Source organism: Stigmatopora argus, chromosome 1 (assembly GCF_051989625.1).
Source record: "Stigmatopora argus isolate UIUO_Sarg chromosome 1, RoL_Sarg_1.0, whole genome shotgun sequence".
Lineage (NCBI taxonomy): Eukaryota > Metazoa > Chordata > Actinopteri > Syngnathiformes > Syngnathidae > Stigmatopora > Stigmatopora argus.
In genome coordinates, this window is record NC_135387.1 from 28,121,202 (window position 1) to 28,148,351 (window position 27,150).

The following is a 27,150-nucleotide window of genomic DNA, read 5'->3' on the forward strand; positions in this document are numbered from 1 at the left end:
GACATCTTCAAAGTTGTTGACATGTTCTGTACATTAAATAATGCGAAAAAAATACGTTTTAATTCCAGGTAGCGAGGTATTAAAAACGTTTTTTAATCAAGTGACATCTTACATGTAAAGTGAGCTATTTGAGAGTCAGCGTTTAAGTGAGTATGGCTCCATCTAGTGTTGAATTGAGGCGTGCAACAAAATTTCGCCCGAATTCAACCTTTTCCATCATCATTTTTTTCGCGTGCCACTAAAACCCCTTTGACAGCTTTAAACCCAGTTTTACTTTATTGCTTTGTTCTCTTTACTAATTCAATTCTTTCATTTATCCAATCGTTCATTGACTTTGAATTTCAACATCCTATTCAAAGTAGATTAACGGTTACATCGCCTTACGTTGCCGCACTTAGTTGCAGCTGCGTTTGCTAGCACGACACTAAACGCTACAAAAAAAGACTCGCGAAACATGACTTCCGTTGTGATGAACATCATTATTAATCATAATAATTCTCATTAATATTATTACCAATAATTATAAACCCTAACCCCAAGCACTTTGTACGTATTGCAGCGACGGTGTCACCGTGTCACAAAGCCTCCGCCATATTTTACACTTTCACGAGGAGGCAACGTGCTCATCACGGACGTCCCCTGCACGGCTGCGGCTGTCGAGGGCCAGCACACCCGCACCCTCATCATTCTCTCAGGAAAGCACACGTCGCGAGAACCGGGGGGGACGCCCTGAATATCGAGGGTCTTTTCAAGGTAAGCCCCTTTAAAGCAAGGGGGGAAACGTTCCAGTCGCTTGGGCGCGGATGCTGCCGAGAGGTGGACGGACATCCGCAGTAAACATGCCCACCGGCATGCGACCTGTGTCGGCTTCGCTACCCCCCGAAAAAACGAACAAAAAGCGTCTTATTTTCCACTTGCTGTAACGCGTTCGCTGAAAGCCACGCTATTTTCAATATATATATTTAAATATTTAAATACACACACGTAAGCACCGAGTGGTTTTATATTTAGCCGTGTTAATGTTTTACGTCAGGCGCAAAAGGACCTCCATATTAATTGTAAGGCAACTGTTAGTGGACGTTTATATGTCTTAAAATTTGGTGATATATTAAGCCGTATTAATGTTTTACGTCAGGCGCAGTAGGACCTCCATATTAATTGTAAGGCAGCGGTTAGTGGACGTTTATATGTCTTGAAATCATTGCTAACATGTGTTAAAATAATTGCTAATATGTCTTAAAATTGTTGCTATTGCGTTTTTAAGGGGTGATATTGTGTTTTTTGTCAAAGCATGGCTGAGAACGCGAGGGTGTTTCCCGTCTTTGCAGGTGTGTGTGCGTATTTGTATGTGTGTAGCTTGATTTAGCATGCGGTATCTATAAATAGACAGACAGCGGTATAGTAAGTATTTAATTAGGACAATAGTCAATTGATATCATTTTCACTTATTTTAATGGGGAAGAGATGATCTGAGTTACATTTTTTTGCGTTACAAGAGTGGTAAGTACCGTATTTTCTGCACTATAAGGCGCAACTAAAAGATTTCAATTTTCTCAAAAGCCGGCAGTGCGTCTTATAATCAGAAGGATCAATATTGGTTAATCATTGTATGAAAAGTGTTTATCTTTTCTCTATTTTGAATTAAATGACCGTATCAGCCGCCTTGTCTTGCGTTGTGGCGTTTCGTCTTTGTCAGCTTGCAGTTTCCTGCATGTCAAGTCTTTTTTTATGCGCATATAATCCGCATTTTTTAGAGATAAATACAGTGTATATGCGAGAAAATATGGTAATCAGATGAAACTTCATTTTCATGAAGAATGGTTAAAAAAAACTCATTTTAAGTAGTAATGTGGACATAACTATACATATTTCATGCGGACAAATAGCAACAGTTTACTTATTGGACATGTGAATGAATTGAATGCTTTGTTGTCATTATGCAAGTATAATGAGATTAAAAGCTTCACCACGAAGTGCACAAATAAATAATCAATAAATAATAATAATAAATAATCAATAATACATCGACATAAGTCGTCAACAACATAAGTAGTCATTCACCCATCATTCATAGATGAATGATGTAGTCACAAGACAAGATTACGTTATTAATAGTTTTTCTAGTGTAAATTTAAAAAGAGGAAAACAAATACGTGGTCATGCATACAGATAATAATAATTAAAGTGTTTAATTAATTTTTTTGCAAGATTCCAATTGAAGAAATACTGTGTAATATTACTTTTGTTGCTAGGACAGGCTATTATTCTGTTCAGTTGCTGTGGCAATAACCACGGTGCAGAACTAATGCAGTTTAATTTGAATGTGATTGCCTGACCCAGTTCACAAAAAAAAAAATTAGATGAGGCCAAACTGGGAGAACAGTTTGCACGAGGCATTATTATAAATAATAATGATAACACTAAAATAAATCTCTTTACCTGCTCTGCCTTGTTCTAAAAAAAAAAAATCACTTGGGTGCCAAAGTCCGACCAGGTCAATTTTTCCCCAAAAAGAAAAAAAAAAATCACTTGGGTGCCAAAGTCCGACCAGGTCAATTTTTCCCCAAAAAGAAAAAAAAAAAGGAAGAAAAGCTCTGCGGCGTGCAAAAGTGTAAACTGACACGAGACTGATTTACCATGCTTGTTGTCGTTGAATAAAAACAACACTGACACAAAAGGACCAGCAAAGGTAAGGTATCTTTTCACATGCTACCTTCCGAGATATTACAGTATGATGTAAAAGATGGAATAAGATAACAGTAATCCCTCGATTATCGCCTCTTCACTTATCAAAAATTCACTACTTCTTTTTTCTGCTATTATAATTTTTTTTTTAAGTTCAGTAAATCCATGCTGAAACTCGTAAGCAGAAGCTACTCTTGGTAATAGGACTCAGCACAGATTTTTTTTTATTATTATTTTTAAAGGGTTAGGGTTACTTCTGGTATTATTAAATATGTTTTTTTTTTTTTTTAAGTTCATAAAAATATGAAAATCCACGCTGAATCTCGTAAGCGGAAGCCACTCTTGTTACTGATGGAGCACTGAGGGGGGAAAAAAGTTATAATAGGGGTGACCCAACATCGTGATTTTTTCCGCTATTATAATTTTTTTTCTGTTTTTTTTTTTAGGTTCATAAAAATGTGAAAATCTACGCTCAATCTCGTAAGTGGAAGCCACTCTTGCTAATAGGACTCAGCACAGAAGGTTTTTTTTATTATTATTATTATTTTTAAAGGGCTAGGGTTACTTCGCAATTTTTTCTGCTATTATTAAAAATGTTTATTTTTTAATTTTTTATTAAAGTTCATAAAAATGTGAAAATCCACGCTGAATCTCATAAGCGGAAGCTACTCTTGCTAATAGGACTCAGCACAGAAGAATTTTTTATTATTATTATTTTTAAAGGGTTAGGAGTAGGGTTACTTACTTTGCGACTTTTTTCCACTATTATTACAAAAAAAATGTATTTTTTTTTAAAGTTCATAAAAATGTGAAAATCCACACTGAATCTCGTAAGTGGAAGCTACTCTTGCTAATAGGAATCAGCACAGAATATTTTTTTATTATTATTATTATTTTTAAAGGGTTAAGGTTAGGGTTACTTCGCGATTTTTTCCCGCTATTATAAAAAAAGTTTTTTTTTTTAAAGTTCATAAAAATGTGAAAATCCACGCTGAAACTCGTAAGCGGAAGCTACTCTTGCTATTGGGACTCGGCTCAGAAGAATTTATTATTATTATTTTTTTAAACGGTCAAGGTTAGGGTTACTTACTTTGCGATTTTTTTCCACTATTATTAAAAATAAAGTATTTTAAGTACATAATGTGAAAATCCACGCTGAATCTCGTAAGCGGAAGCCATTCTTGCTAATAGGACTCAGCACTGAAGAAAAAAAAGTTATTATAGGGGATTTTGTCCAACTTTACAACGTCTTTTTGAGTCTGTATCTGCAACCAAGATGGCGCCGTTCAAGTGGCAGCCAGTGGCGGTAGCTCCGTCCACTCTTGCTCGTTTTTGTGTTTTTGCTGCTTTTCTGTCTTAATGATTTGATTTGGTGATTCTTTATGATCCCATTTACTTTGATTTGCTTTGTACTTTGTGCTTTTGCTTTGTTGTTCTGTCTTATCACCCTCTTGCTACTGTCACAATGAAATTTCCCGAATACGGGATGAATAAAGTTGTCCAATCCAATCCAACCCAATTTTGCGATTTTTCGATTATCGCGGCCATGTCTGGTCTACATTAACCTCGATATTCGAGGGATTACTGTACATCCTCTCTTCTGGGTTCGCAGCATCACATTTAAAAAGTCTCAAATCAGAAGTGACTGTCGGCAACTACCATGTGTGGAGTGTATCGAGATGCACAACCTCAAGACTTGTTTCCTTGCTTTCAGAAGCCTTTGTTTCTCACGGAGTTGGAAAGACCTTCTTAGCCACCAAAGCCAAGCGGTTCCCGCTGTGAAGATAAAAGGTTTGTTGACTCGCTCTGATCTCACTCTGAAAGCACAAACAAAACGGCAAATATCAAAACCAAAAAAGCATGTCTGGCAGCTCTATGGAAACCCCAAAAATATTTATGATTTTATTTTTCTTGTGGGGAAAATGTTATATCTAGGAATGGCTAGTCTGTCTGCAGCCCTCGGGATAGGCTCCAGTTGACAACCCAGAAAATGAATTTAGGGCATTAAAGCACTATCTTGCAAGTAGATTATGTTTTAGCAACAACGTGAGCATAGCCCCTCCCCCTGGGCGTGTCCTGATGTGCTGGCACAGCACTCGCCCATAAGAGGCTTTCTGAGATGGGCTTAGAATGTATTTCTTTTCAAGTCATTATTCGGACATATTTGTTCAATTTCACATCCGGAATGGAGGTAGGATTTGTTTTTTGTTTTTTCAACCCGCGAGTTTGTAAGGACACACAAAACATGAATTGGATTTTTTATTTTATTTTTTTCAACACGACGTTCTTAGCTAGGAATGGTAAGTAGTCCTCGTTTCCTGCTGTTGATAACCGTAACTCATCACAAGTGTCGTGGTTCAGATTTCCAGGTGGCGGTTTAGCCTTTTGCCATTTCGTTTTTGATACGCGGGGTGCGGCTTATACGTGAGTGCGTGATGATACTTGATATTTAAACGATAATTTTGCGGGACGTGTTTTTATATTTCACGCTGCTTATCCTCACGAAGGTTTTGTGAAGTACTTGCCGTCCAATTGTAGGCTAAGCTAAGACAAAAAACATTCACTCCTACTGACAATTTGGACTATTATGACATGTTAAGAGGATACATTACGTAGTACATTTTAAAAATACATTTTAATGGTATAATCTTTGCTCATGAATGATTTTCCTTTCCCCCTAAAACACTTGATTTGGTTCCCAAGATCGTGAATGACATATTTTGAATTGAATTGAATGCTTTTATTGTCATTATACAAGTATGAGATTTAAAATGTAAAATTTCCTGGCAAAGAAAAATAAAAAGTATTATTGTTTGAAGCTCATAAAAAAATACTGTCCCAAAATGCTTAGTAGAGGAATGTTCGTTAAACTGTAAGAAAATTTATTTGAAAAAAAAGTACCCTTAAAAATGATTTTTAATTAGACAGGCATGTTTTTATGCATTTTTTTATTGCTACAAATGATTTCTTTCCCATTCCAATGGTATTTCTTTGCCTCTTCATCGCGATTACTCACCAATCGCGGTTAGTCTTGGTACCAAATTCACCACAATAAATGATGTATTACTGTATTTCTTCATAAATGATTGTTTTTTTTTCTAAAGGATGCAATGAGTCGACCCACAAGTGTTGCCTTATAAAGAAGCACCAGACAGGACAGCCTTAAGACAATCTCAGCCTGGTGGACGGACAGGATATATACACAAGAAGTCTTTGAATTTCCCACCCCTACTGGATTAACAACCTCATATGTTTGAATTTGACACTCTTCAATTTTTTCCCCACTGGCTTAAATTGTTACCCAATCACATTTCCCCATCCTCGCTCACATCTCAGCCCGAGACGATGCTCGGTGCCGACGCCTCCTTCAGCTCCAGGCAGGAGCTCCTTGACCTTCATGGCCTTTCTTTAAGCAGAGGTACCTCTCTGGACACGCCCAGCCCCGTAGACTCTCACCTCGTAGACTCAGGACCCGGACGCGCCGATGCTCCCGTCCGACCCTGCATCTTCACCGGAGCTTCCACTTTTCCAGAACAAATCTATGGGAAGCAAACGAGCCCTGGCGCAGAGTCGCAGATCACATCGAATGAAACGCCCACAGAGTCGGTTCACCTTTGCGGCTGGGGGGCGCTGACCCCCAAAACCATCCAAGTCTTCAACACGCCACGCTGGGTGTTGTTTTTTCTGTGCGTGGCCTCGTTCCTCCAAGGGATGATCATCAACGGCTTGATCAACACCGTGGTGACCACCATCGAGAGGCGCTTCGACCTGCGAAGCTACCAAGCGGGTCTCATCGCTAGCTCCTACGATATCGCCGCCTGCATTTGTTTAGCCTTTGTCAGCTACTTTGGCGGGACGGGCCACAAGCCCCACTGGCTGGGTTGGGGGGTGCTCCTCATGGCGTTGGGTTCCCTGGTCTTCGCCTTGCCTCACTTCACCACGCCACCTTACCAGGTCAGTCTGACCGAGGAAACTGGAATATGCTATGGCAACCAGAACAGGACCTCTTGTCAGGACCGAGAAGTTGGGGGGTTGTCCAACTATCGGTTTGTATTCATGCTGGGACAATTGCTCCATGGAGTCGGCGCCACGCCTCTCTACACGCTGGGAGTTACGTATTTGGACGAGAACGTCAAGTCCAGCTACGGGCCCGTTTATACCGGTGAGTCATATGATGTCCACGAACAAAAAGTTCCTAGCATAATAGCAACTAGCGTATTTTCACACCTATACAACGCACCACCTGGAAGTTGTGGGAGTATTTTCTGTTTTTTTGTCAATACAAAAGGTTGTTCGATTCAAAGGACGCGCTGCTATTGTTGTGCTAGCATGACACATGTTAGCATAAATGCTAGCGTATGTTTTCAAAAAGGCAAGCGCAAAACTGAGTTTGATTTTGTTTTATTGGCGTAATGTGTATTCGGGAAAATATAAGGCAAAGTATTCAAACATCTACAAATCTGTCAAACTCCTCATCTTCTGTATCCAATGTAAAGAGTTCAGCTAAGTGGGCGACCATCTCATTGTCAGAGTCAGAGTTGTCACCGTGGGGTTTCGTAATAGTGATTCCGCTTTGACGAAAGCTCAAACTACAGTGCTTGCCGGCACTTTGGCCCAGGCATCGACAATCCATTCCAATGAAACCAGTCAGTCAAGCGGTCAGGGTCATACAAAATGTTTAATTTAGTGCATAAACAAGGCGCACCGACCTATTAGGCGCATTGACCTTTTTAGAGCAAAACTTAGACTTTTAAGTTTGCCCTATAGGTGTGAAAATACGGTAATTTGGCATTTTTAAAGTTGCCACTGTTTTTGTCAAAGCTACGTAATGGAATTTAAAGGGTAGATACAGAAGAAAATGAAACTTTTATCTTAAAACAGGATATGACTGTTATTAATACGGAAGATGAAAGTAAAAGTGTCACACCCATGCATTGAATTTCTGCCCCCAGGGATCTTTTATACTGCAGCCATTGTGGGACCGGCAGCCGGTTATCTGCTCGGCGGTCACTTCCTCAACATTTACACTGAGATCAACTTCAAGTAAGTGGCGCATTTGTGTTTGTGTGCATTTGGACAGTCACATTTTCTTTCCTGGAACTCAATCTAAAGTGACAGAACTTTCTGTTGTAGCTTAAAATGTGCATATTTTGTGTCGGAGAGGCGCCGCAAGTGCAATATAGTTGTGAATTCATACCAAAAAAACAGATAGGCTTTCTTAAACATAAAACATATTATTGTACACACAACATTTTTCTGTGTATGCCATCAGCAACCTTTTCTCTTACCTGCTACCGTTCGTCATGAGCAAATTTACACTCCTTGTAATGGCTAAGAGAATTTATCTTTACAGTAATTTGTATATTTATGTCCGGTGAAAGGACAACTATGACTCCAGAGAACCCTTTGTGGGTTGGTGCATGGTGGATCGGCTTTCTCGTTGGAGGAGCAGCAGCACTGTTGGTGGCGTTTCCCATCCTGGGCTACCCAAGACAGCTGCCAGGTACTCATGATCCATGCGTGTACAGTGGTACCTCGACATACGAGTGCCCCGACATACGAGCAATTTCGGGCAAATATTTATCTTGATTTTGATATACAGACGCTCCCCTACTTACGAACGAGTTAGGTTCCGAGCGATTGTTCATAAGTTGAATTTGTTCGTAAGTTGCTCAGGGCTATATTTTGTATTGTAATTTATGTTTAAGGCCTATATAAGTATATTGAAGGTTTATATATGTGCATTTGTATGTTTAAGGCTTGTATAAGTAACACGCATTGGTTTGTACTGAAAAAAACATTTAATAACATGGAGAGAATACATATAGTACTTTATACATACATTAGAGAGAGAGAGATTTACGAGAAACTGGCCGAAAGAAGCTATCTAATGACGATTGCAGTTTTCTTTTTTTCATCATAAATGATGCGGTAGCACTGTATGGCATCATTCAATTGATTTGCAAACTTTGTGCAACGTTCAATATTTGGGTCCTGCTGCTCGATCTTTATGTTTATGAATGGTACTGACGGTCGAACGATTCAAGTTGTATTCACATGCAACGCTCACCACTTTCTGACGCGCATCAAGCTTCGTTATTATTGCCACTCATTTCAAATGAAATGGCTTGCCTCTTCCTTGCACCTCCCTCAATAGAAGCCTTTCGCTTTTCACCAACCATATTGAATAATGGATGCACGATATATTTAATGATAAAAATGAAAAAGGTTCTTTGCGCACTGGAGATACGTTCACGCACTTCCGCACTGCAACGAACTGGGCAGAGGAAGGTAGATGCTGGGTGAGCTGAGCTCTCACAGCGCCAGGCGTCGGTATTAGCGGCGGAAAGAAGCACTACTCGGAAAAAGGCGCGCAATACAAAATTGAACTTACGAACATTTTTCGACATAAACGCAATTTGCAGACATGTTCGTATGTACCGTTGTTCGTAACTCGAATGTTCGTAAGTAGGGGAGTGTCTGTACAAGCATACAGCAGACGCGAGAGGCTGCCCATATCATGGGCACTGTCTTTCCCGTCGCAACTCCCTCCTGGAATGTCTCTACGAGCACTGGGCGGAGCATTGCATTTTTTTCAGGGTTTTTCTTTTCTTCCCGTTAGTCAGCGTGAATGGCGTAGCGATCGCTAATACGAGAGGAGTATATACTACTTCTCATTGGCAAGTGGTCGTGAGTTATCCTATTGTGAGGACATTTGTGTGTATCATTTTGGGAATATTTGAAGGGAAGACAAAAGCAAACAACCCACGATAAATTGCATCTGAAAGTCAGGGTGGAGGCGGGGCAAATAGAGCCAACCCGGGAGAAGAAAGGTATCAAAATGTAAAACAAAATTAGAATTAAGTTTAGTGTAAGGTTAGATTAAACTGATTTTTGAGTGTCTGCATCGTAATCCACGTTCATTTAAATTAGTTTGTTATGTTACGAGCGCGTTGCCGTGCAAAAAGTCATTCGATGTGCATCTTTTTAGGTTCTCAAGAGCATAAGGCCATGAGGGTGTCTGAGGCCCACCAGCTCAAAGATGGCAGTCACAACACAGCCTGTGACCCTCAGTTTGGAAAATCTGTCAAAGACATGCCAAAGTAAGTACGTGAGCCTGTACAACATGAACCCTCAAGATTTTTTTTAAATTTCTGATTGTTTGGGGAAAAAAAGGCTTTTGAATGAAAGCATTTCCAGTTTCATTAGTTTCAAGGTTTAACATTAGTTCAGATAATCCAAAGTGATTAATCAGGGCACATTATATAACATCACATCTCTTCCAACGTCGTGCCATAGCAATGCTAGTGCACTAAGAATGGCTCAGAGCTGCCTGTTGGTATTAGAGCAGCAGGGTTTAATTAAAAAAAAGTTCATTCACAGAGCCGGGCCTTAATCGCCCATCCAGTAACGCCACATTCCCCAAACAATATGGCACTTTCCAACATTGCCTGTATAATTTTTCCTTTTGTTTTTTTATAGATCTGTACTGCTCCTCCTAAAGAACCCCACCTTCTTATTTTTGTGCTTGGCTGGTGCCACCGAAGCCACCCTGATTGCTGGCATGTCTACTTTTGGTCCCAAATTCTTGGAGTCTCAATTCAGTTTCAGCGCCTCTGAAGCTGCCACGTGGTTTGGTGAGTGACAAAGCAATTTCCCACCGGGTGGAGTTGGGCAAGCCGGTCCTCGAGGGCCGCTGTGGGTGCAGGTTTTTGTTCCAACTGATCCAACACTAACAGTTTAACCAATGAGGTTTCTGCTGGAACAAGAAGCACCTGACTGCCATCCACTGATTGCACTTCTAAGACACCAGATTGGTGGAAAGGTTTCCTCTTATGGGTTGGAACGAAAACCCGCACCCAATGCATCCCTTTCTGGAATAGTTAGCCCATGCCCGCACTCAATTCTGCTCAAAAGGGGAATTTAACGCAGCAAAAGGCAACTGCTCCGGCTTGTCAGTCATTTCTCAGGCTTAGCTTTGGGGTCTGTGTTTTGGGGGCTACCGTATTTACTCGCATATAAGCCGTATTTGTCGGACAAAAAATGATGACTGAATCGAGGGTACGGCTTATATGCGCATAAAAAGACGATATGCACAAAACTGCAATGTGACATCGACGAGACGCCATAACGCAAGACAATGCGGCCGATACAGTCATTTATTTCAAAATAGATAAGAGAAACACGAAAAAAAAGCCAAATAAAATATATTTTGACATCTATGAATGAAATTCAAGAAAAAAAAACCATATCTCGCATAAAACGTGAAAAAACTATTGTACCTGTTACTGCTCGCTCAGGGCGCCGCCATCTTACCTAATTAAATGTGATACTCAGTCGTTTGGTCGCCGGTCTTTTGGTCGCCCAGAAGGTTATTGATAATTACCATTTAAATCGTTGCTCAAATTCCCTAAATACAAACTGCGAATGACTATTTAGTCATACTTAATGCCCTAGTAATTATTAGGCTAAAGAAAAGCTCCAAATTTCCCGTACTTTTATTGTGTTTTGTTGGAGAACTTGTTAAGACCCTGACTGCCGTAGCTTCTTAAAGGGACAACGCATGTACATACAAACTCTTCTACACTCACACGTCGGCTCAGTGAAACTGCTCTTGGCCATAGTTGGCTTTTATTGATGCGTAGACCGTGTTGTTTTACCTTGTTTTGTCCCCGGTCTTTTGGTCACCCGTTGTTTGGGTCCGGGCGACCAAACGACCGCACACGGTTAAATGTACTCTGACTCGCCAGACACGAGTAGCCTTGATGTGTTCATACCTTTTAACTTGCACCAATACAAATTGCGGCGGCCCAGTTGCCGAGTGGTTAAAAGCGTCGCCCTTACGGTTCTGAGATCGAGGGTTTAATCCCAGTTCCCCGACAGCCTAAAAGCAAAACCATGTATTCCCAACGTCCAATAAAGGATGGCAATGTGGATAATATTCTCATTCATTCTGTGGATGGGAGCTCTTTTAGGACTCTGTACTTAGGTTTTTTTTTTCTCCCTTATTAATATTTCCAGGCTTCATGGTGGTACCTGCAGGAGGTGGGGGCACCTTCCTGGGGGGCTACATCGTAAAGAAACTGAACCTCCGCTGCCGAAGCATCATTCGTTTCTGCATGATCTCCGCCATAGTCAGTCTGACCGCCATCTTCATCTTTCTCTTCCACTGCCCCAATGCACCCATGGCTGGCATCACCGTTCCTTATCAGTCTGCTCTCAAGAACCCTAAAGAGCTTTACGACCAACCCAATAATCTGGATCCAGGAAACAGGTAAGCAACTACTTAGTTGTATGCAACAAAATTCGTGACTACCCCCTCTTGATTTAGCTCAGGGGCGTCAAACTCATTTTTTTGTCGCAAGCCACGTCGTAGTTTTGGTTCCATCCGGAGGGCCGTTATGTCTTCCAAGTAGACTGCCAAAATGAATCGATTAATGAACTGATATCGTGCTGAGCGATAAATCATTTTTGGACAAATCTTCTGCAATTGTTGATCTAAAAAGGGGAAACACAGGAAATATTCCCTATACATCTATAGCACACGTGTCAAAGTGGCGGCCCGGGGGCCAAATCTGGCCCGCTGCATCATTTTGTGTGGCCCGGGAAAGTAAATCATGAGTGCCGACTTTCTGTTTTAGGATCAAATTAAAATGAAGACTATAGATGTATATTACATTTCCTGATTTCCCCCCTTTAAATCAAAAATTGTAATTTTTAAATCATTTTTTCTGTGTTTTTAGTTCAAAAATCATTTTGTAAAATCTAAAAATATATTTTAAAAAAGCTAAAATAAACATTGTTTTAGATCTATAAAAACTGAATATTCAGGGCTTTTAATCCAGTTCTTTTAATCCATTTATAAAAAAAAAAATCTAAATATTATATCTAAAATGGTCTGGCCCACGTGAAATCAAGTTGACGTCAAAGCGGCCCGCGAACCAACCCGAGTCTGACACCCTTGATCTATAGTCTTTATGTGAATTTGATTATAAAACAGAAAGTCTATCTCGGGCCTCACAAAACAAGATGCCAGGCCAGACTTGGCCCGCGGGTTGCCACTTTGACACTTGTGGTCTATCTGATGAAAACCCGAGGTTGAGGGCTCGATCCGAGGCAGGTCCTCACAGTGTGGAGTTTGCATGTTCTCCTGGGCTTACGTAGGTTTTCTACAGACTCGGATCTTCTGCCACAAAAAAACTATATTGTGGAACGAATAATGCTAATACAAGTTCCAGAACCAATTAATTTCGTAAGTTGAGGTATAGCTATTTCAATTTCACACAGACAAAACAAACGGAAACGAGCGTTAATCCATTATTGATGCGATTCTTTCAGCAGCTCTTCTGTAGCAGAGGACTTAACAGTGGTCTGCAACGCACATTGTGGCTGTGTCCGCGAGCTCTACAACCCAGTGTGTGGCTCGGACAACATCATGTATTACTCCCCCTGCCATGCCGGTTGCACCTCCATCAACCACACTGAAGACTCCACAGGCAAGAAGGTACAGCACCACATTCATTTTACGGGGGGTTTCTTAACGTTTCATTCAAATTATCTGTCAATTCTCTCCACTACACTCTCAACCACTGGGAAATAAATGTCAAAACTTGACTTCATTGATCCTAAAAATGTTTCTATTAACGGGAATAAAATGCATCTATGCTTGACCCACATATTGACAGCAGGAAATTATGTTACGTTGATCTATGAGACTTGAGAGGTGGAGTAAGGATTTTATTTGATTAAAAAATGACCATGTGTAGTAGGCTTTTATTCATTAAAAAAGACCATGTATAGTAAGGATATTTCCCTTTTTTCATTTTTTAAGGGTCACGGTGGGGGGACTTTATCCACGGCAACAACGCACTCGTAAACGAACAAACACATTTAAATTAACTTGGATTAATATATACAGACACACTCAAACATATGTTTAATGTAACTTTACACAAAACTGAATTCTAATTTTGTATTATTTTTTTTACCTTCGTTCTGGCCGGGTTAGCTGTTTGCCACGCCTCCACCCTCACGTTCGCTATCGATGGGCTGTTTGCTGTTGTATTCCCTTCAAAATATTCCGAAAATGATGCACACAAATGTCCTCACAATAGGATAACGCACGACCACTTGCCAACGAGAAGTAGTCTTGAATGAGCCATCGCGGTAGCTAACAGGCTAAGGAAGGAATAACAAGCAACAGCTGAGCTTACCCACGTATTGATTGTGGGTAATGAAGTTTTATTCTGAGAATGGGTGCCATTGGCTATCGGTGTTTTGTGCACGAGTATACTTGATTACCCAGAAAGCCCTCTTTTTGCCCGCTCATGCGTGTTGTGCGTTTCCTGGTCGATGTGTAGGAGAAACGCGTCTGAATAAATCGTTCAGTGCTCGTAGATATCTGTTATACACGAAAGGGATGCGGCAAAAAAAGACAGCACGCTACAATGATAAACAGCCTCTCATGTCATGGCCACCTAGCTTGGTGGCATCTCGAAATTTTGATCGTATCTAGGGCGAATTATTCTATCGAAATTTTCATCGTACCATGTCGTAGGTAGAGCTGATCGTAGGTCGTGGTACCACTGTACTGGTCAACGTTTCGCCAATATTACGATGGATAGAATGCTAAATAAATAAATAGGAGGATGAAGAAAGGCACAATTTGTGGCATTTGCATAGGTGTACTCTGGATGCAGCTGTGTGGATGTAAAGAACGCTTCCTTGGACCCAAATGGATATGCTACGGCTGGAAAGTGTAGTAGCACCTGCCACCACATGTCCACCTTCCTCTCCTTCCTCTTCTTCGCCATCTTCTTCACCTTCCTCTGTAGCATCCCGGCGCTCACTGCCACACTCAGGTGAGGTTATCGAGTGTAGCGGTCTGGTTTGTGGCATCAAGTTTGACTCTTGACAAGAGCTGTCAGAACTCTCCATTTTTATTTCTGGCTTTTCTGCACGGTATCTTGAGACCAAGTCTCTGTAATATTGATGAAGACTAACTACTATTTTAGGTGCGTACCAGACAGCCAGAGATCCTTTGGACTTGGTATCCAGTGGATTGTGGTGCGCACATTTGGTAAGTTTCATGAATACCGTCATGCTTAAGCAAGGGTGTCAAACATGCGGGACGCGGCACGCTAAGGGGTCCATCCACTGGGTTTTTCCCTTTCTACTTTGTGGCTCTTTCATACACTACATAAAAAACCATATGCTTTTCTAATTTTGACGTAAAATCAGAGATTTTTTTTACCAGTTCCTCGATCCATTACAGCAAGGGTGTCAGACTCGGGTTGGTTCGCAGGCCACTTTAACGTCAACTCGATTTCATGTGGGCCGGACCATTTTAGATATAAGATTTTGATTTTTTTTAAATAAATTGATTAAAAGAACGGGATTAATAGCCCTGAATATTCATTTTTATAGATCTAAAACAATGTTTATTTTAGCTTTTTTTTTAAATATGTTTTTAGATTTTACAAAAAGATTTTTGAAGTAAAAACACAGAAAAATGGATTAAAAAATTACAATTATTGATTTAAAAGGGGGAAAATCACGAAATGTGATATACATCTATACTCTTCATTTTAATTTGATCCTAAAACAGAAAGTTGGCACTCATGATTTACTTTTCCGGGCCACAAAAAATGATGCAGCGGGCCAGATTTGGCCCCCGGGCCACCACTTTGACACATGTGCATTACAGTCTTCCCTCGATAATCGCGACTTCACTTATCGCAATTTTTATCCGCTATTATTTTAATTATTATTAACTTTTTTTAAAGTTCATAGAACTGTAAATCCACGCTGAAACTCGCAAGCGGAAGCCACTCCCCTGTCTTCCGCTTGCGAGTGTCAGCGTGGATTTTCACATTTCTATGAACTTTAAAAAATAATAATAATAATTAAAATAATAGGACTCAGCACTGATGAAAAAAAAGTAATAATATAACAATAAGTGTAACCCTACTTTGCGATTTTTCAATTATGTCTGGTCTACATTAACCGCGTTATTCGAGGGATTACTGTACTGCACTTTGCTCAACTCCGTTCACATTCCTTCTTTCGCCCCCGACAGTCAGAATACCATACCTGTCAATTTATACGTTTTCCAGTATTTTCTACGTTCTTTTGATCATGTAAAAAAAAATACTTTTTTTTTGTAAAAAGTGATGTCGTTTCATCCATTTCGGCTCAAATCTGGACAAAAACGTCAACTGCTAATATTGTCATGCTTTGAGCATGTTATGCATCACCCACATGCCCCTTTCACCTGTCTGCCTTTTCACTATATAAATATAGCGCGTCAGCAAGCAATGTACCCAGACAGTCAAGCTGTTAGCGTCATATAGCGACATCTACAGAATCTTGAATTTAGTGCACCGACTGATTGAGCACTTTGTAGAAAATTTTAGACTTTTAAGTGCGCCCTATGTGAGTAAATGTGTCGCGTTGTATTTGTACGGGTTTGTAATCGCTTAATAAGGGGAATGGCAATCATTAATAAGGGGAGCGATTGGACGAGGTTGACAGGTATGCAATACGTATGCAGACGTCTCAATTTGGCCCAAAAATGATTTAGGCAGATATAACGTATGCTATTGGGCTGACAACATTGCAGTTTTGTTTTAAACTCTTAAATTCTTACACTGCTGTTTTAGCCGACTCGATTTGTCCGTTGCTGTTCCCTCGCAGGTGGTATTCCCGGGCCCATCGCATTTGGATCCATGATTGACATCTCCTGTTTGCTGTGGCAGGATCAGTGTGGGGAGCAGGGCTCTTGCTACCTCTATCAAAACTCTGCCATGAGCCAATACACACTCCTTGTGGGAGTCATATACAAGGTAGACACACAGCAAGGTCTCTTAATCTCTTGAAAACATCTAGCCATCATTTCAACGTGAAAACGCATCTGAAAAGACTGCACACATTTTTTGGGTCAATCCAGAGTCTCAACGAGCATTGTCCAGGTTCGGGGGTTTGAAAGGCAAGGCAATTTATTTTCGGCACTAATGAATGGTCTATTTTAAAATGTGTTTCTCATATAAATAATTACCATAATTAATTTGAGATTTTTTTTGTTGCGCCTTATAGTGCAAAAATACGGTCAATCTGGAATTGGACATTTGAACAAGAGCACCATCTGCTGTAACATTTTCTTTACAAATGTGTAGTGTATATATTTTCTAAGTGACATACAAAATGGAAGGCTGTCGCAAAACTGTTCTTTGGTCTTTCGGTTTTTAAAAGGATTTTAGTTTATACACCTACTGTATTTTCTAACAAACTATTTTCCCTTCAAAGTAACACATTTGTACTCCCTATTAAAATATGGAGGTGAAAATTGTGCATCAGGGGGCATCTTATACGAGGGAAATTGTAAAATTCCAAAATTTTAAGGCAATTTTAAGGATACGGGTTATGGTACTCGGACGTTTGGTCGACCGGACGTTTGGTCGACCGGACGTTTGGTCGACCGGACGTTTGGTCGACCGGACGTTTGGTCGACCGGACGTTTGGTCGACCGGACGTTTGGTCGACCGGACGTTTGGTCGACCGGACGTTTGGTCGACCGGACGTTTGGTCGACCGGACGTTTGGTCGACCGGACGTTTGGTCGACCGGACGTTTGGTCGACCGGACGTTTGGTCGACCGGACGTTTGGTCGACCGGACGTTTGGTCGACCGGACGTTTGGTCGACCGGACGTTTGGTCGACCGGACGTTTGGTCGACCGGACGTTTGGTCGACCGGACGTTTGGTCGACCGGACGTTTGGTCGACCGGACGTTTGGTCGACCGGACGTTTGGTCGACCGGACGTTTGGTCGACCGGACGTTTGGTCGAACGGACGTTTGGTCGAACGGACGTTTGGTCGAACGGACGTTTGGTCGAACGGACGTTTGGTCGAACGGACGTTTGGTCGAACGGACGTTTGGTCGAACGGACGTTTGGTCGAACGGACGTTTGGTCGAACGGACGTTTGGTCGAACGGACGTTTGGTCGAACGGACGTTTGGTCGAACGGACGTTTGGTCGAACGGACGTTTGGTCGAACGGACGTTTGGTCGAACGGACGTTTGGTCGAACGGACGTTTGGTCGAACGGACGTTTGGTCGAACGGACGTTTGGTCGAACGGACGTTTGGTCGAACGGACGTTTGGTCGAACGGACGTTTGGTCGAACGGACGTTTGGTCGAACGGACGTTTGGTCGAACGGACGTTTGGTCGAACGGACGTTTGGTCGAACGGACGTTTGGTCGAACGGACGTTTGGTCGAACGGACGTTTGGTCGAACGGACGTTTGGTCGAACGGACGTTTGGTCGAACGGACGTTTGGTCGAACGGACGTTTGGTCGAACGGACGTTTGGTCGCCGGATTGTTACTGTTGAAACCAGCTCTCAAAATTATAATCATGAGAGAGAGAGTTAGTTTAATATCTAAATATCTAATATCAAGAGTAATCTCTGTCATAATTTGACAGCGAGCGAACCCGGCGACCAAACGTCCGTTCTACCAAACGTCTGGTCATGACGGCTTATAGGCGAATGCGGCTAATATGCGAGAAAATACGGCACCTCTGACTGGTTTTTGTTCCTCCCAGGTTTTGGGGACAATCTTCTTCATGCTGGCCAGCATCTTGTACCAACCTCCTCCAGATTCGCCCCAAAGCAGCCAAGGAAGCAGTGACCACGTCACCTGTGGTGACAAGAGTGACTTTCCCTCCCACCTGGTTACGGACGGGGTCATCGTCAACCCGCATGCCAGGTTTTGACAAACAAAAAAGTCTTCATTCGCTGAGTCTCGGTGCTTTCTCGGATACCTTCGGCCTTCTCTCGCTTACTTGGAGATTATTTTTTTCCCCCACTCCGTTTGACCTAAACATCACTTTAAAGACGGACGATCGGGTAAAGGGGAATGAACGGAATGCAATCATTTAGACGCGTAATGAATGTCGACGGAAGGAAAGCGGAGTTTGTCTTTAAACTAATTGCCTTTGCTGTTACCAAATGTTAACATGCATATCCGCTACCAAGTTTTGTTTCAGTGCGTGTGTGAATTCTACAAAGCCATTGGACAGCCAATTGCAAACATTCCAGTGGGAATGTCGACCAAGAATTTGTAGTCACATCCAGAGCCATCGTAGTAATCGATTTACAATCAGATTGATTATCTTTTACTTAACGGCAAAGATTGTAAATCTGATTGCCACCTTCCCGTTGATCAGGGGTAGGGAACCTATGGCTCGGGAGCCACATGTGGCTCTTTTGATGGGTGCATCTGGCTCGTTGCTAACCTGCGAGCTAAAATATGGAAATCGCTGGTGACAGAACTGAGATATTACATCTAAAACTGCTTTAATCTTCATTTTCTTTTGCAGTAGACTCTTCTGGAATGCATCCTCCTATTGATTAGCAACAGCATAAGAATCTTTGAAAAAATATTCAGTTTTTTCCACTTTAAAAGTGGTGAAATTACAAAAAAAAAAATGAAAAGGCACTCGTTTACATGTATGTATTTTGACTAAATTCGTAGTATGGCTCACAAGGAATAACATTGGAAAATTTTAATTGTTTGTGGCTCTCTTCGTTAAAAAGGTTCCCGACCCCTGCCGTGGATTGTCGTGAAAATTTAAGAATCCTAAAAATTCGAAAAAGTCTGTTCCAATCAAGGAGAAGTAGCTAAAGTTGAAACCCAAGTAAAAAGGCAAAGATTGGAATGAGAGGAAATTTGAAGAAATGACCCCAAAAAATGTGGATACAGACGCTCCCCTACTTACGAACATACGGCTTACGAACAACGGTACATACGAACATGTCTGCAAATTGCGTTTATGTCGAAAAATGTTCGTAAGTTCGATTTTGTATTTTTTTCCGAGTAGTGCTTCTTTCCGCCGCGAATACCGACGCCTGGCGCTGTGACAGCTCAGCTCACCCAGCATCTACCTTCTTCTGTCCAATTCGTTGGAATGCGGAAGTGCGTGAACGTATCTCCAGTGCGCAAAGAACCGTTTTCATTTGTATCATTAAATATCTCGTGCATCCATTATTGAATATGGTTGGTAAAAAGCGAAAGGCTTCTATTGAGGGAGTTGCAAGGAAGAGGCAAGCCATTTCATTTGAAACGAGTGGCAATAATAATGAAGCTTGATGCGCGTGACAAAGTGGTGAGCGTTGCACGGGACGGGAATACAACTTGAATCGTTCGACCGTCAGTACCATTTATAAACAGAAAGATCGAGCAGCAGGACCCAAATATTGAACGTTGCACAAAGTTTGCAAATCAATTGAATGATGCCATACAGTGCTACCGCATCATTTATGATGAAAAAAAGAAGAAAACTGTGCAATCGTCGTTAGATCGCTTCTTTCAGCCAGTTTATAATACACAGATCTCTCTCTCTATACAGTACCGTACATATTCTCTCCATTTTATTAAAAAAAAAATTTTCAGTACAAACCAATGCGTGTTACTTATACAAGCCTTAAACATACAAATGCACTTATATAAACCTTCAATATACTTACATAGGCCTTAAACATGAATTATAATACAAAATATAGCACTGAATCAACTTACAAACAAATTCAACTTATGAACAATCGCTCGGAACCTAACTCGTTCGTAAGTAGGGGAGCGTCTGTATTTCGATAGTTTGCATGTTTTAAATTGAAAGAATTGACCTTGCTTGTGTCTACTATACATACCTCAGTGCCAGAAGACAGGACTGCTTGGTGAAGTGCTCCCTCCAAATACAGCCATGATCCTCTTCCGGAAGTCACGTCAATTCCATTCAGACAGTAGGTCACATTATGAAAGCACTTTTAAACGTCGGCACTTCAAACACACGTAAAAACGTAAAAGCACATTTGCATTTTTTTGATATCTTTAAGCACGAGACGAGCTCGATTTTGTTTCATCGTAGGCCATTGGGTTATTATTTTAAGATCATTCGAAGTCATTATTTCATTTGTTTGGCCATAATTTTGATTGAGATTGAGGTGGTAATGCTTGATTTTTCATTGAAAAACTACTAATTAATATTTTAAAAAACATTCAAGCAGTTTTTTTTAAATGAGCTGCAATAGAAAATGTGACTACAAATGTGCCATAACGGATTACAATTTTTCACAACTGTTGTCGGAAAAACTGGAATTTATGCGGTAAGATACGACACGTCACGTTCCCTTTTTTTTAATGTTAAAAGGAATGCTGCTCCATATTGTCGTTGGTCTGTTTTTGGAACAAAATGTTGTCCGTTGTCGTTCGTGTCGTACTTACGGTTCGCTGTGCTTTCTTTTGGTCGTTGCTTTGGGTCCATTGTTTTGTTTTTGTTTTTTTAATGGAAGCTACAGCTGAATTGGAATATATTTTTATGCAATGACTCAAGGATAATGTGTTTCTAAAATAAAAGTTCACATAAAATGTGCTTTGCGTGTGGACTAGAACAATTTAGAGCACGTGTCAAAGTGGCGGCCCGGGGGCCAAATCTGGCCCACCGCATCATTTTGTGTGGCCCGGGAAAGTACATGATGAGTGCCGACTTTCTGTTTTAGGATCAAATTCAAATGGAGAATATAGATGTATATTATATTTCCTAATTTTCTCCCTTTTAAATCAATAATTGTAATTTTTTAATCAATTTTTTCTGTGTTTTTAGTTCAAAAATCACTTTGCCAAATCTAAAATATATTAAAAAAAGCTAAAATAAACATTGTTTTAGATGTATAAAAAAACTGAATATTCAGGGCTTTTAATCCATTTAAAAAATAATAATCTAAATATATCTAAAATGGTCTGGCCCACGTGAAATCAAGTTGACGTTAAAGCGGCCCGCGAACCAACCCGAGTCTGACACCCTTGATTTAGAGTGTCCAATCAGCTAACCTAGCGTGCATGTTTTTGGGATGTGGGAGGAAAACTGGAATACCCAGAATAAACCCACACAACATGCCAACTCCACATAATGAAAACTGACCTGAAATCGAACTCTCAATCCCAAAACTGCAAGGCAGAGCATAGAAAGCTAATTTCCGATGTAACTGTCCTATTGTTGTGAGCCAAAGAAAACAAGCACTTTGGGTGATGTACAAAAGTTTTATTATTGAAGAGGAAGACTCAATTAATTACATGAAGGGCTTAAAAGTCAGCCCTTTCTCTACGAATAAACATGCCAGTGTTTGTTTTGTCTTTTTTCTATTTGGATCCGTTAAGCCGTTAACAGTCATTTTATCCGCGTTATCGTCATGTCGCAGTGGGGCTGCTTTGCTGTTAAGGAGCTTGAGAACATGCTTTGTTCCCTTCCTCACATCCTTAGATCCCATGCTCTTAGTGCTACTATGGATACACACACCTTTGACTTGCAACAATTGCTGACTTTGGGCTCTAACGAGGTACATTTTTTCGGTTAAACGATCCTGTGGAAAATATTCCCATTCCTTAGTTGGCTTTGATTGCATTTTCTCTTTTAGAAGTTTCATTCACGCGGAAGGCAAACTCGAGTCTGCGAACCACTTGTGAAAAATGAATAGTCAAGCCATCAGGAAGAAATGACACCCTGAGAAAGTAATAAAAAGTGTGTTTAACATGCAACAGTTTTTTATCAGAACACCTCTAACCAAAAAAACCTTAATAAGAGCTACGCAAATCAAATATTTACATATCATGCAAGGGCAATTTAGAGTGTCCTATTAGCCTACCTTGCAAGTTTTTGGGGAATGTAGGAGGCAACCGGAGTACTCAGAGAAAACCCACGCAGGCCCGGGGCGAACATGCAAACTCCACACAGGTAAACCGACCTGGATTCGAACCCAGGACCCCAGAGCTGCAAGACCGACAGATTAACCACTCATCCACTGGGCTGCCATGGGGAGATATTCTGTAATAAATAATGATAATGGCACTTAAATCCCCTCTAAAAAAACAATTTCAACCAAGTTTGGACAATGTCAAGACAAACATTGGTAAGTAACACCGCCATATTTCATTTGGATTTGTGACCTTTGACCCCAATTTGAAAAATTGCTAACGTAAACTGCAAATTTGATTGTTTTTTTTTTATCTGGAGTTATAGAGACAGCGTTGAAGGGCACGTCGCGAACACCAACATTGATTGGTGAATCACCACCCACCCATCCAACAGATTTAGAGAACATCACCTGGCCCCCTGTGGGCGGGGCTACTTGAGTCCACACCAGGAAGCCTCGCCGGTGAAGGAAAGAGGCGACGGAGCGTAAAGGTCAGAGTCCGTGTCGGATTCGCCCTCCGCTAGAAGGGGCCTCACCTTGGCCAAACGGGGAGGCGGAGCTTCCGTTCCCGCCGCCGATCCCGGAAAGAAGGAGCTCCCGAAAAAGTCCTCCTTGGCCTGAGAGATGCTGAATCCGCTGAAGGAGCGCTCCAGCTCCTCGTGGTCCACGGAGGGAATGGAGAGGGACGTGTCGCTGCCGGCGTTAACGGCGTTGGCGGCCCCGTGCGGCCGGCGCCGCTGCCTCCGCTGGCGCCGTTTGCTCGCCGAGCCGCTCTCTTGGCCCGAGCGCTCGTGGGCCGGAGGCGCCGGGAGCCGGAAGAGCTCCGGGGAGGCGTTCCCGGCCAGGGGCGAAGGGCTATTGGCCACGCTGCTGTTCCACGCCGGCTGGCTGACGGGGTGCTGCAGCTGATGCTGCCACGAGGTAGAAGGTCGACTGTTGCCGTCGGACGGGGACCCCGCCGCGTTCTCCGCGGACAGAGGGTCAACCCGCGAGTTATCCCCGGCCGAACACGCCTTCGTCTGCTTCTCCTCCTCCTCTTGGAGGGTCTGCTTCTTCTCCTTGGCCTCCTCGGGGCTGTGGTAAGGCGGGAGTGGATACGGTTCTTTGGCGTTGAAGAAGGCTTCCGTTTCAGAACGGGAGATGCCCGAGCGCTGGATGTAAACGTGGACCAGAAAATCCAGTTTTCTGTCCATGCAGAATACCTGCAGAGGATAAAGAACGTCCGCGGCGGAGAAAAAGCTATTCCAAAAGAAGCACTTCTCGTCCATCCGATAAGGTAGGCCGTCCTCACCTGTTTCTCCACTTTGACCAGCCGTCCCATCATGCTGGTGTCGTCGGGGTCCGGGTCCCCTTTTGAACCTTTACCGACTATTTGGTCAACTCTAATAAGCGTTGGGAGATGTCAGATCAGAGGTTAGAGATATTGAACGGTTCGGAAAGAAAGTGTGAGGTAAGTTGTGGATTTTCTGGTCTAGAAAAATGCTTGAAGGAAAGAAAATGTTTAAATTAATGAATCTCCAAATTTGGGGAGTTTCAATCTTTTTTTTTTCGGACTGTAAGTGACACCTGAGTATAAGTCGCACTCGGCAAAGAATGCAAAAAATTGAAATATAAGTCGAACACAAGACAAAAAGAAAACAAAGAAAATCATAGATTGCACAAAAAAGTACAACTCAGAAAATACAGTACTTTTCCTTGGACAGCAGAAATATCTATTCACTTGCCTTTATAAAAAATAAAAATAAAAAAGATTAAGTAAGCCTGTTTGTTAACAGAAAATTCCACACAGTTTACCTTTGAAAAAGACAAGCAAATATTGATTTAGATGATTAAGATATGAAATGGAGGAATTGATTTGGATGTCATGCTGACAATGGATTAAATATGAAAACATCTTGAAACTACAGTGGAAACTCTTATTTTTTATACTATATAGGTACAATGTATTATTTAGTCATATTTTTTAAAAAAAAATAAATTTTCATGACTGATTCAATTGCAAAAATAGGTTTTATCAAAACACTGATCACAAAATGATTCAAAAAACAAAAGCTAAGTGTTTTTTTGTTATCTATATGACAATATTATAATAATAAAATCTATGACCTTCTCCACTGCAAATAGGATAATAGAAGTCATTTTTTAAATGTAGCAATAGTAGTAGTTTAAAGCTGTGGTTAACGCAAATTCAATTGGAAATATTATGATGAATATTGACTTGTAATTGCTTGTAAGATCATTAAGAACTGATTAAAATGGTGGGAAAATGCAACAAATCTCTTTAGATAACTGAAGATATGTCTAACTACAGTAATCCCTCGAATATCGCGGTTAATGAAGACCAGACATGGCTGCAATAATCGAAAAATCGCAAAGGGTCACCCCTATTATATATTTTTTTCGGTGCTGAATCCTAGTAGTAAGTTTCAGCGTGGATTTTCACACTTTTATGAACTTAAAAAAACATTTTTTTCCACCAGAACAAAATCCACGATGTAGTGAAACCGTGATATTCGAGGGATTACTGTATTTCCTTTTTTTTTTGTTCCAAAGACGAATCAAATTGGACTGGAAGGACCTTTGAGCTTCCACTGTTTCTCAAAATGAAGTGAGTATTTATTTCCAAATGAGAAATGTGTGGATCCCAGATGTGCACACCAGTGAACACATGCACAAAATACCCAGTAAAAAACAGATTTTGATTGGATAGTGTAGAATGAGGCTCAAAATGCAACACTTTGCATGCAACATGTTCTCACAAAAACTTTTCCAAAATTCCACACCGATTGATATGAATTACTAATTACGATACCTACCGACTATATTACATTTACAAAAAAGATAAAAAAATAACTGACGACCCCCCCGAAAATTCCGTCACCCCCCCATTTCAATAGACGACATTTACAAAAAAACTAAACTTTAACTGACAACAAAAAATAAAAATAAAAAAATCCATCACCCCCCCCCATTTCAATGGACGACATTTACAAAAAAACTAAACTTTAACTGACGACAAAAAATAAAAAATAAAAATAAAAAATTCCATCACCCTCCCATTTCAATGGACGACATTTACAAAAAAACTAAACTTTAACTGACGACAAAAAAATAAAAAATTCCATCACCCTCCCATTTCAATGGACGACATTTACAAAAAACAAAACTAACTGACGACAAAAAAATAAAAATAAAAAATTCCATCACCCCCCCCCATTTCAATGGACGACATTTACAAAAAAACTAAACTTTAACTGACGACAAAAAATAAAAAATAAAAATAAAAAATTCCATCACCCTCCCATTTCAATGGACGACATTTACAAAAAAACTAAACTTTAACTGACGACAAAAAAATAAAAAATTCCATCACCCTCCCATTTCAATGGACGACATTTACAAAAAACAAAACTAACTGACGACAAAAAAATAAAAATAAAAAATTCCATCACTCTCCCATTTCAATGGACGACATTTACCAAAAAACTAAACTTTAACTGACAACAAAAAATAAAAATAAAAAATTCCATCACCCTCCCATTTCAATGGACGACATTTACAAAAAACTAAACTTTAACTGACAAAAAATAAAAAATAAAAATAAAAAATTCCATCACCCTCCCATTTCAATGGACGACATTTACAAAAAACTAAACTTTAACTGACGACAAAAAAATAAAAAATTCCATCACCCTCCCATTTCAATGGATGACATTTACCAAAAAACTAAACTTTAACTGACGACAAAAAAATAAAAATAAAAAAATCCATCACCCTCCCATTTCAATGGACAACATTTACCAAAAAACTAAACTTTAACTGACGACAAAAAATAAAAAATTCCATCACCCTCCCATTTCAATGGACGACATTTACAAAAAAACAAAACTTTAACTGACGACAAAAAAATAAAAATAAAAAATTCCATCACCCCCCCCATTTCAATGGATGACATTTACAAAAAACTAAACTTTAACTGACAACAAAAAATTAAAAATTCCATCACCCTCCCGTTTCAATGGACGACATTTACAAAAAAACAAAACTTTAACTGACAACAAAAAATAAAAAATAAAAAATTCCATCACCCTCCCATTTCAATGGACGACATTTACCAAAAAACTAAACTTTAACTGACAACAAAAAAATAAAAAAATAAAAAAATTCCATCACACTCCCATTTAAATGGACGACATGTACAAAAAAACAAAACTTTAACTGACGACAACAAATAAAAAATTCACTTCCCCCAAAAAAACAATCAATTTTTTCATCCGTATTCCTCCAATACGGTTCTTAGTAAATGTGAGAACATGCCCTGGCATATTTCTTTGTGATTTCATGCGTGGTTACTATTTCAACGTGAAGGTTTGGAGGTGATTGTTCTGTCTGTCGTCCAGTTCAACACCAAGCAAAGCAACCCCACCTGAGTCAGGCCACAATCACATGACTCAAAATTGCCTCCATTTTGGTACGATATATAAAAAAAACATCTATATTTCATATTCCTATGTGTCTGCACGCATGAAATGAAATATAAATGAAACAATTCAAGTGGTTTGAACTCAAGTGGGGGTCCTTCCGTTAAAACGACTAAGCTAAGTTAGCATCTGCGGCCGCTTGGGAAGTCGGCAAATCTATGGACCTAACCTAGGACCTTCAGTGGACTTCTTATGACGAGGTGTTGACGGGGGAGGGGCCCCAACAATCATATCTATCC

At 40.6% G+C, this 27,150-nt stretch overlaps 2 protein-coding genes across 15 annotated transcripts in view; one reads left to right on the forward strand and one right to left on the reverse strand.

Annotated features, from left to right (window-relative positions):
* Window positions 1-261: 261 nt before the first annotated feature.
* On the forward strand, window positions 262-21,112 carry slco4a1 (solute carrier organic anion transporter family, member 4A1). 5 transcript variants are annotated; one of them, XM_077614578.1, is made up of 15 exons: window positions 263-753; window positions 4,400-4,476; window positions 5,790-6,103; window positions 6,149-6,847; window positions 7,638-7,728; window positions 8,067-8,188; window positions 9,677-9,788; window positions 10,168-10,322; window positions 11,707-11,959; window positions 13,024-13,189; window positions 14,368-14,546; window positions 14,700-14,764; window positions 16,381-16,529; window positions 18,287-18,450; window positions 20,396-21,112. In XM_077614578.1, the coding sequence occupies exons 3-15, from the start codon at window positions 5,935-5,937 to the stop codon at window positions 20,445-20,447; spliced, it is 2,376 nt and encodes a 791-aa protein (XP_077470704.1). In that variant the 5' UTR covers window positions 263-753; window positions 4,400-4,476; window positions 5,790-5,934; the 3' UTR covers window positions 20,448-21,112. The 5 variants fall into 5 exon arrangements, with proteins under 5 accessions (XP_077470694.1, XP_077470704.1, XP_077470669.1 ...); XM_077614568.1 differs by having other exon boundaries at window positions 262-753; window positions 5,790-6,847; window positions 13,027-13,189; XM_077614543.1 differs by having other exon boundaries at window positions 264-753; window positions 5,790-6,847.
* Window positions 21,113-22,198: 1,086 nt separating this feature from the next.
* LOC144085316 (potassium voltage-gated channel subfamily KQT member 2-like) overlaps window positions 22,199-27,150 on the reverse strand; it is a 30,575-nt gene continuing 25,623 nt past the window's right edge. For 5 of the 10 annotated variants that reach the window (XM_077614501.1, XM_077614511.1, XM_077614455.1 and 2 more), the window contains 3 exons: window positions 27,081-27,149; window positions 23,722-23,812; window positions 22,199-23,632 (listed from right to left, as the gene is read on the reverse strand). In XM_077614501.1, coding sequence (XP_077470627.1) covers window positions 22,862-23,632; window positions 23,722-23,812; window positions 27,081-27,149 — 931 coding nt within the window. In that variant the 3' untranslated portion in view covers window positions 22,199-22,861. The remainder of the gene's footprint in view (window positions 23,633-23,721; window positions 23,813-27,080; window position 27,150) is intronic. The other 5 variants (XM_077614482.1, XM_077614528.1, XM_077614520.1 and 2 more) reach the window with 1 other exon arrangement.

Coding starts and splice junctions, on each gene's coding strand:
- slco4a1 (XM_077614543.1), top strand. CDS start 5,935: ATGTTTGAATTTGACACTCTTCAATTTTTTCCCCACTGGCTTAAATTG. Junction 11,960..13,023: donor AATCTGGATCCAGGAAACAG/GTAAGCAACTAC, acceptor CGATTCTTTCAG/CAGCTCTTCTGTAGCAGAGG. Junction 14,547..14,699: donor GCGCTCACTGCCACACTCAG/GTGAGGTTATCG, acceptor CTACTATTTTAG/GTGCGTACCAGACAGCCAGA.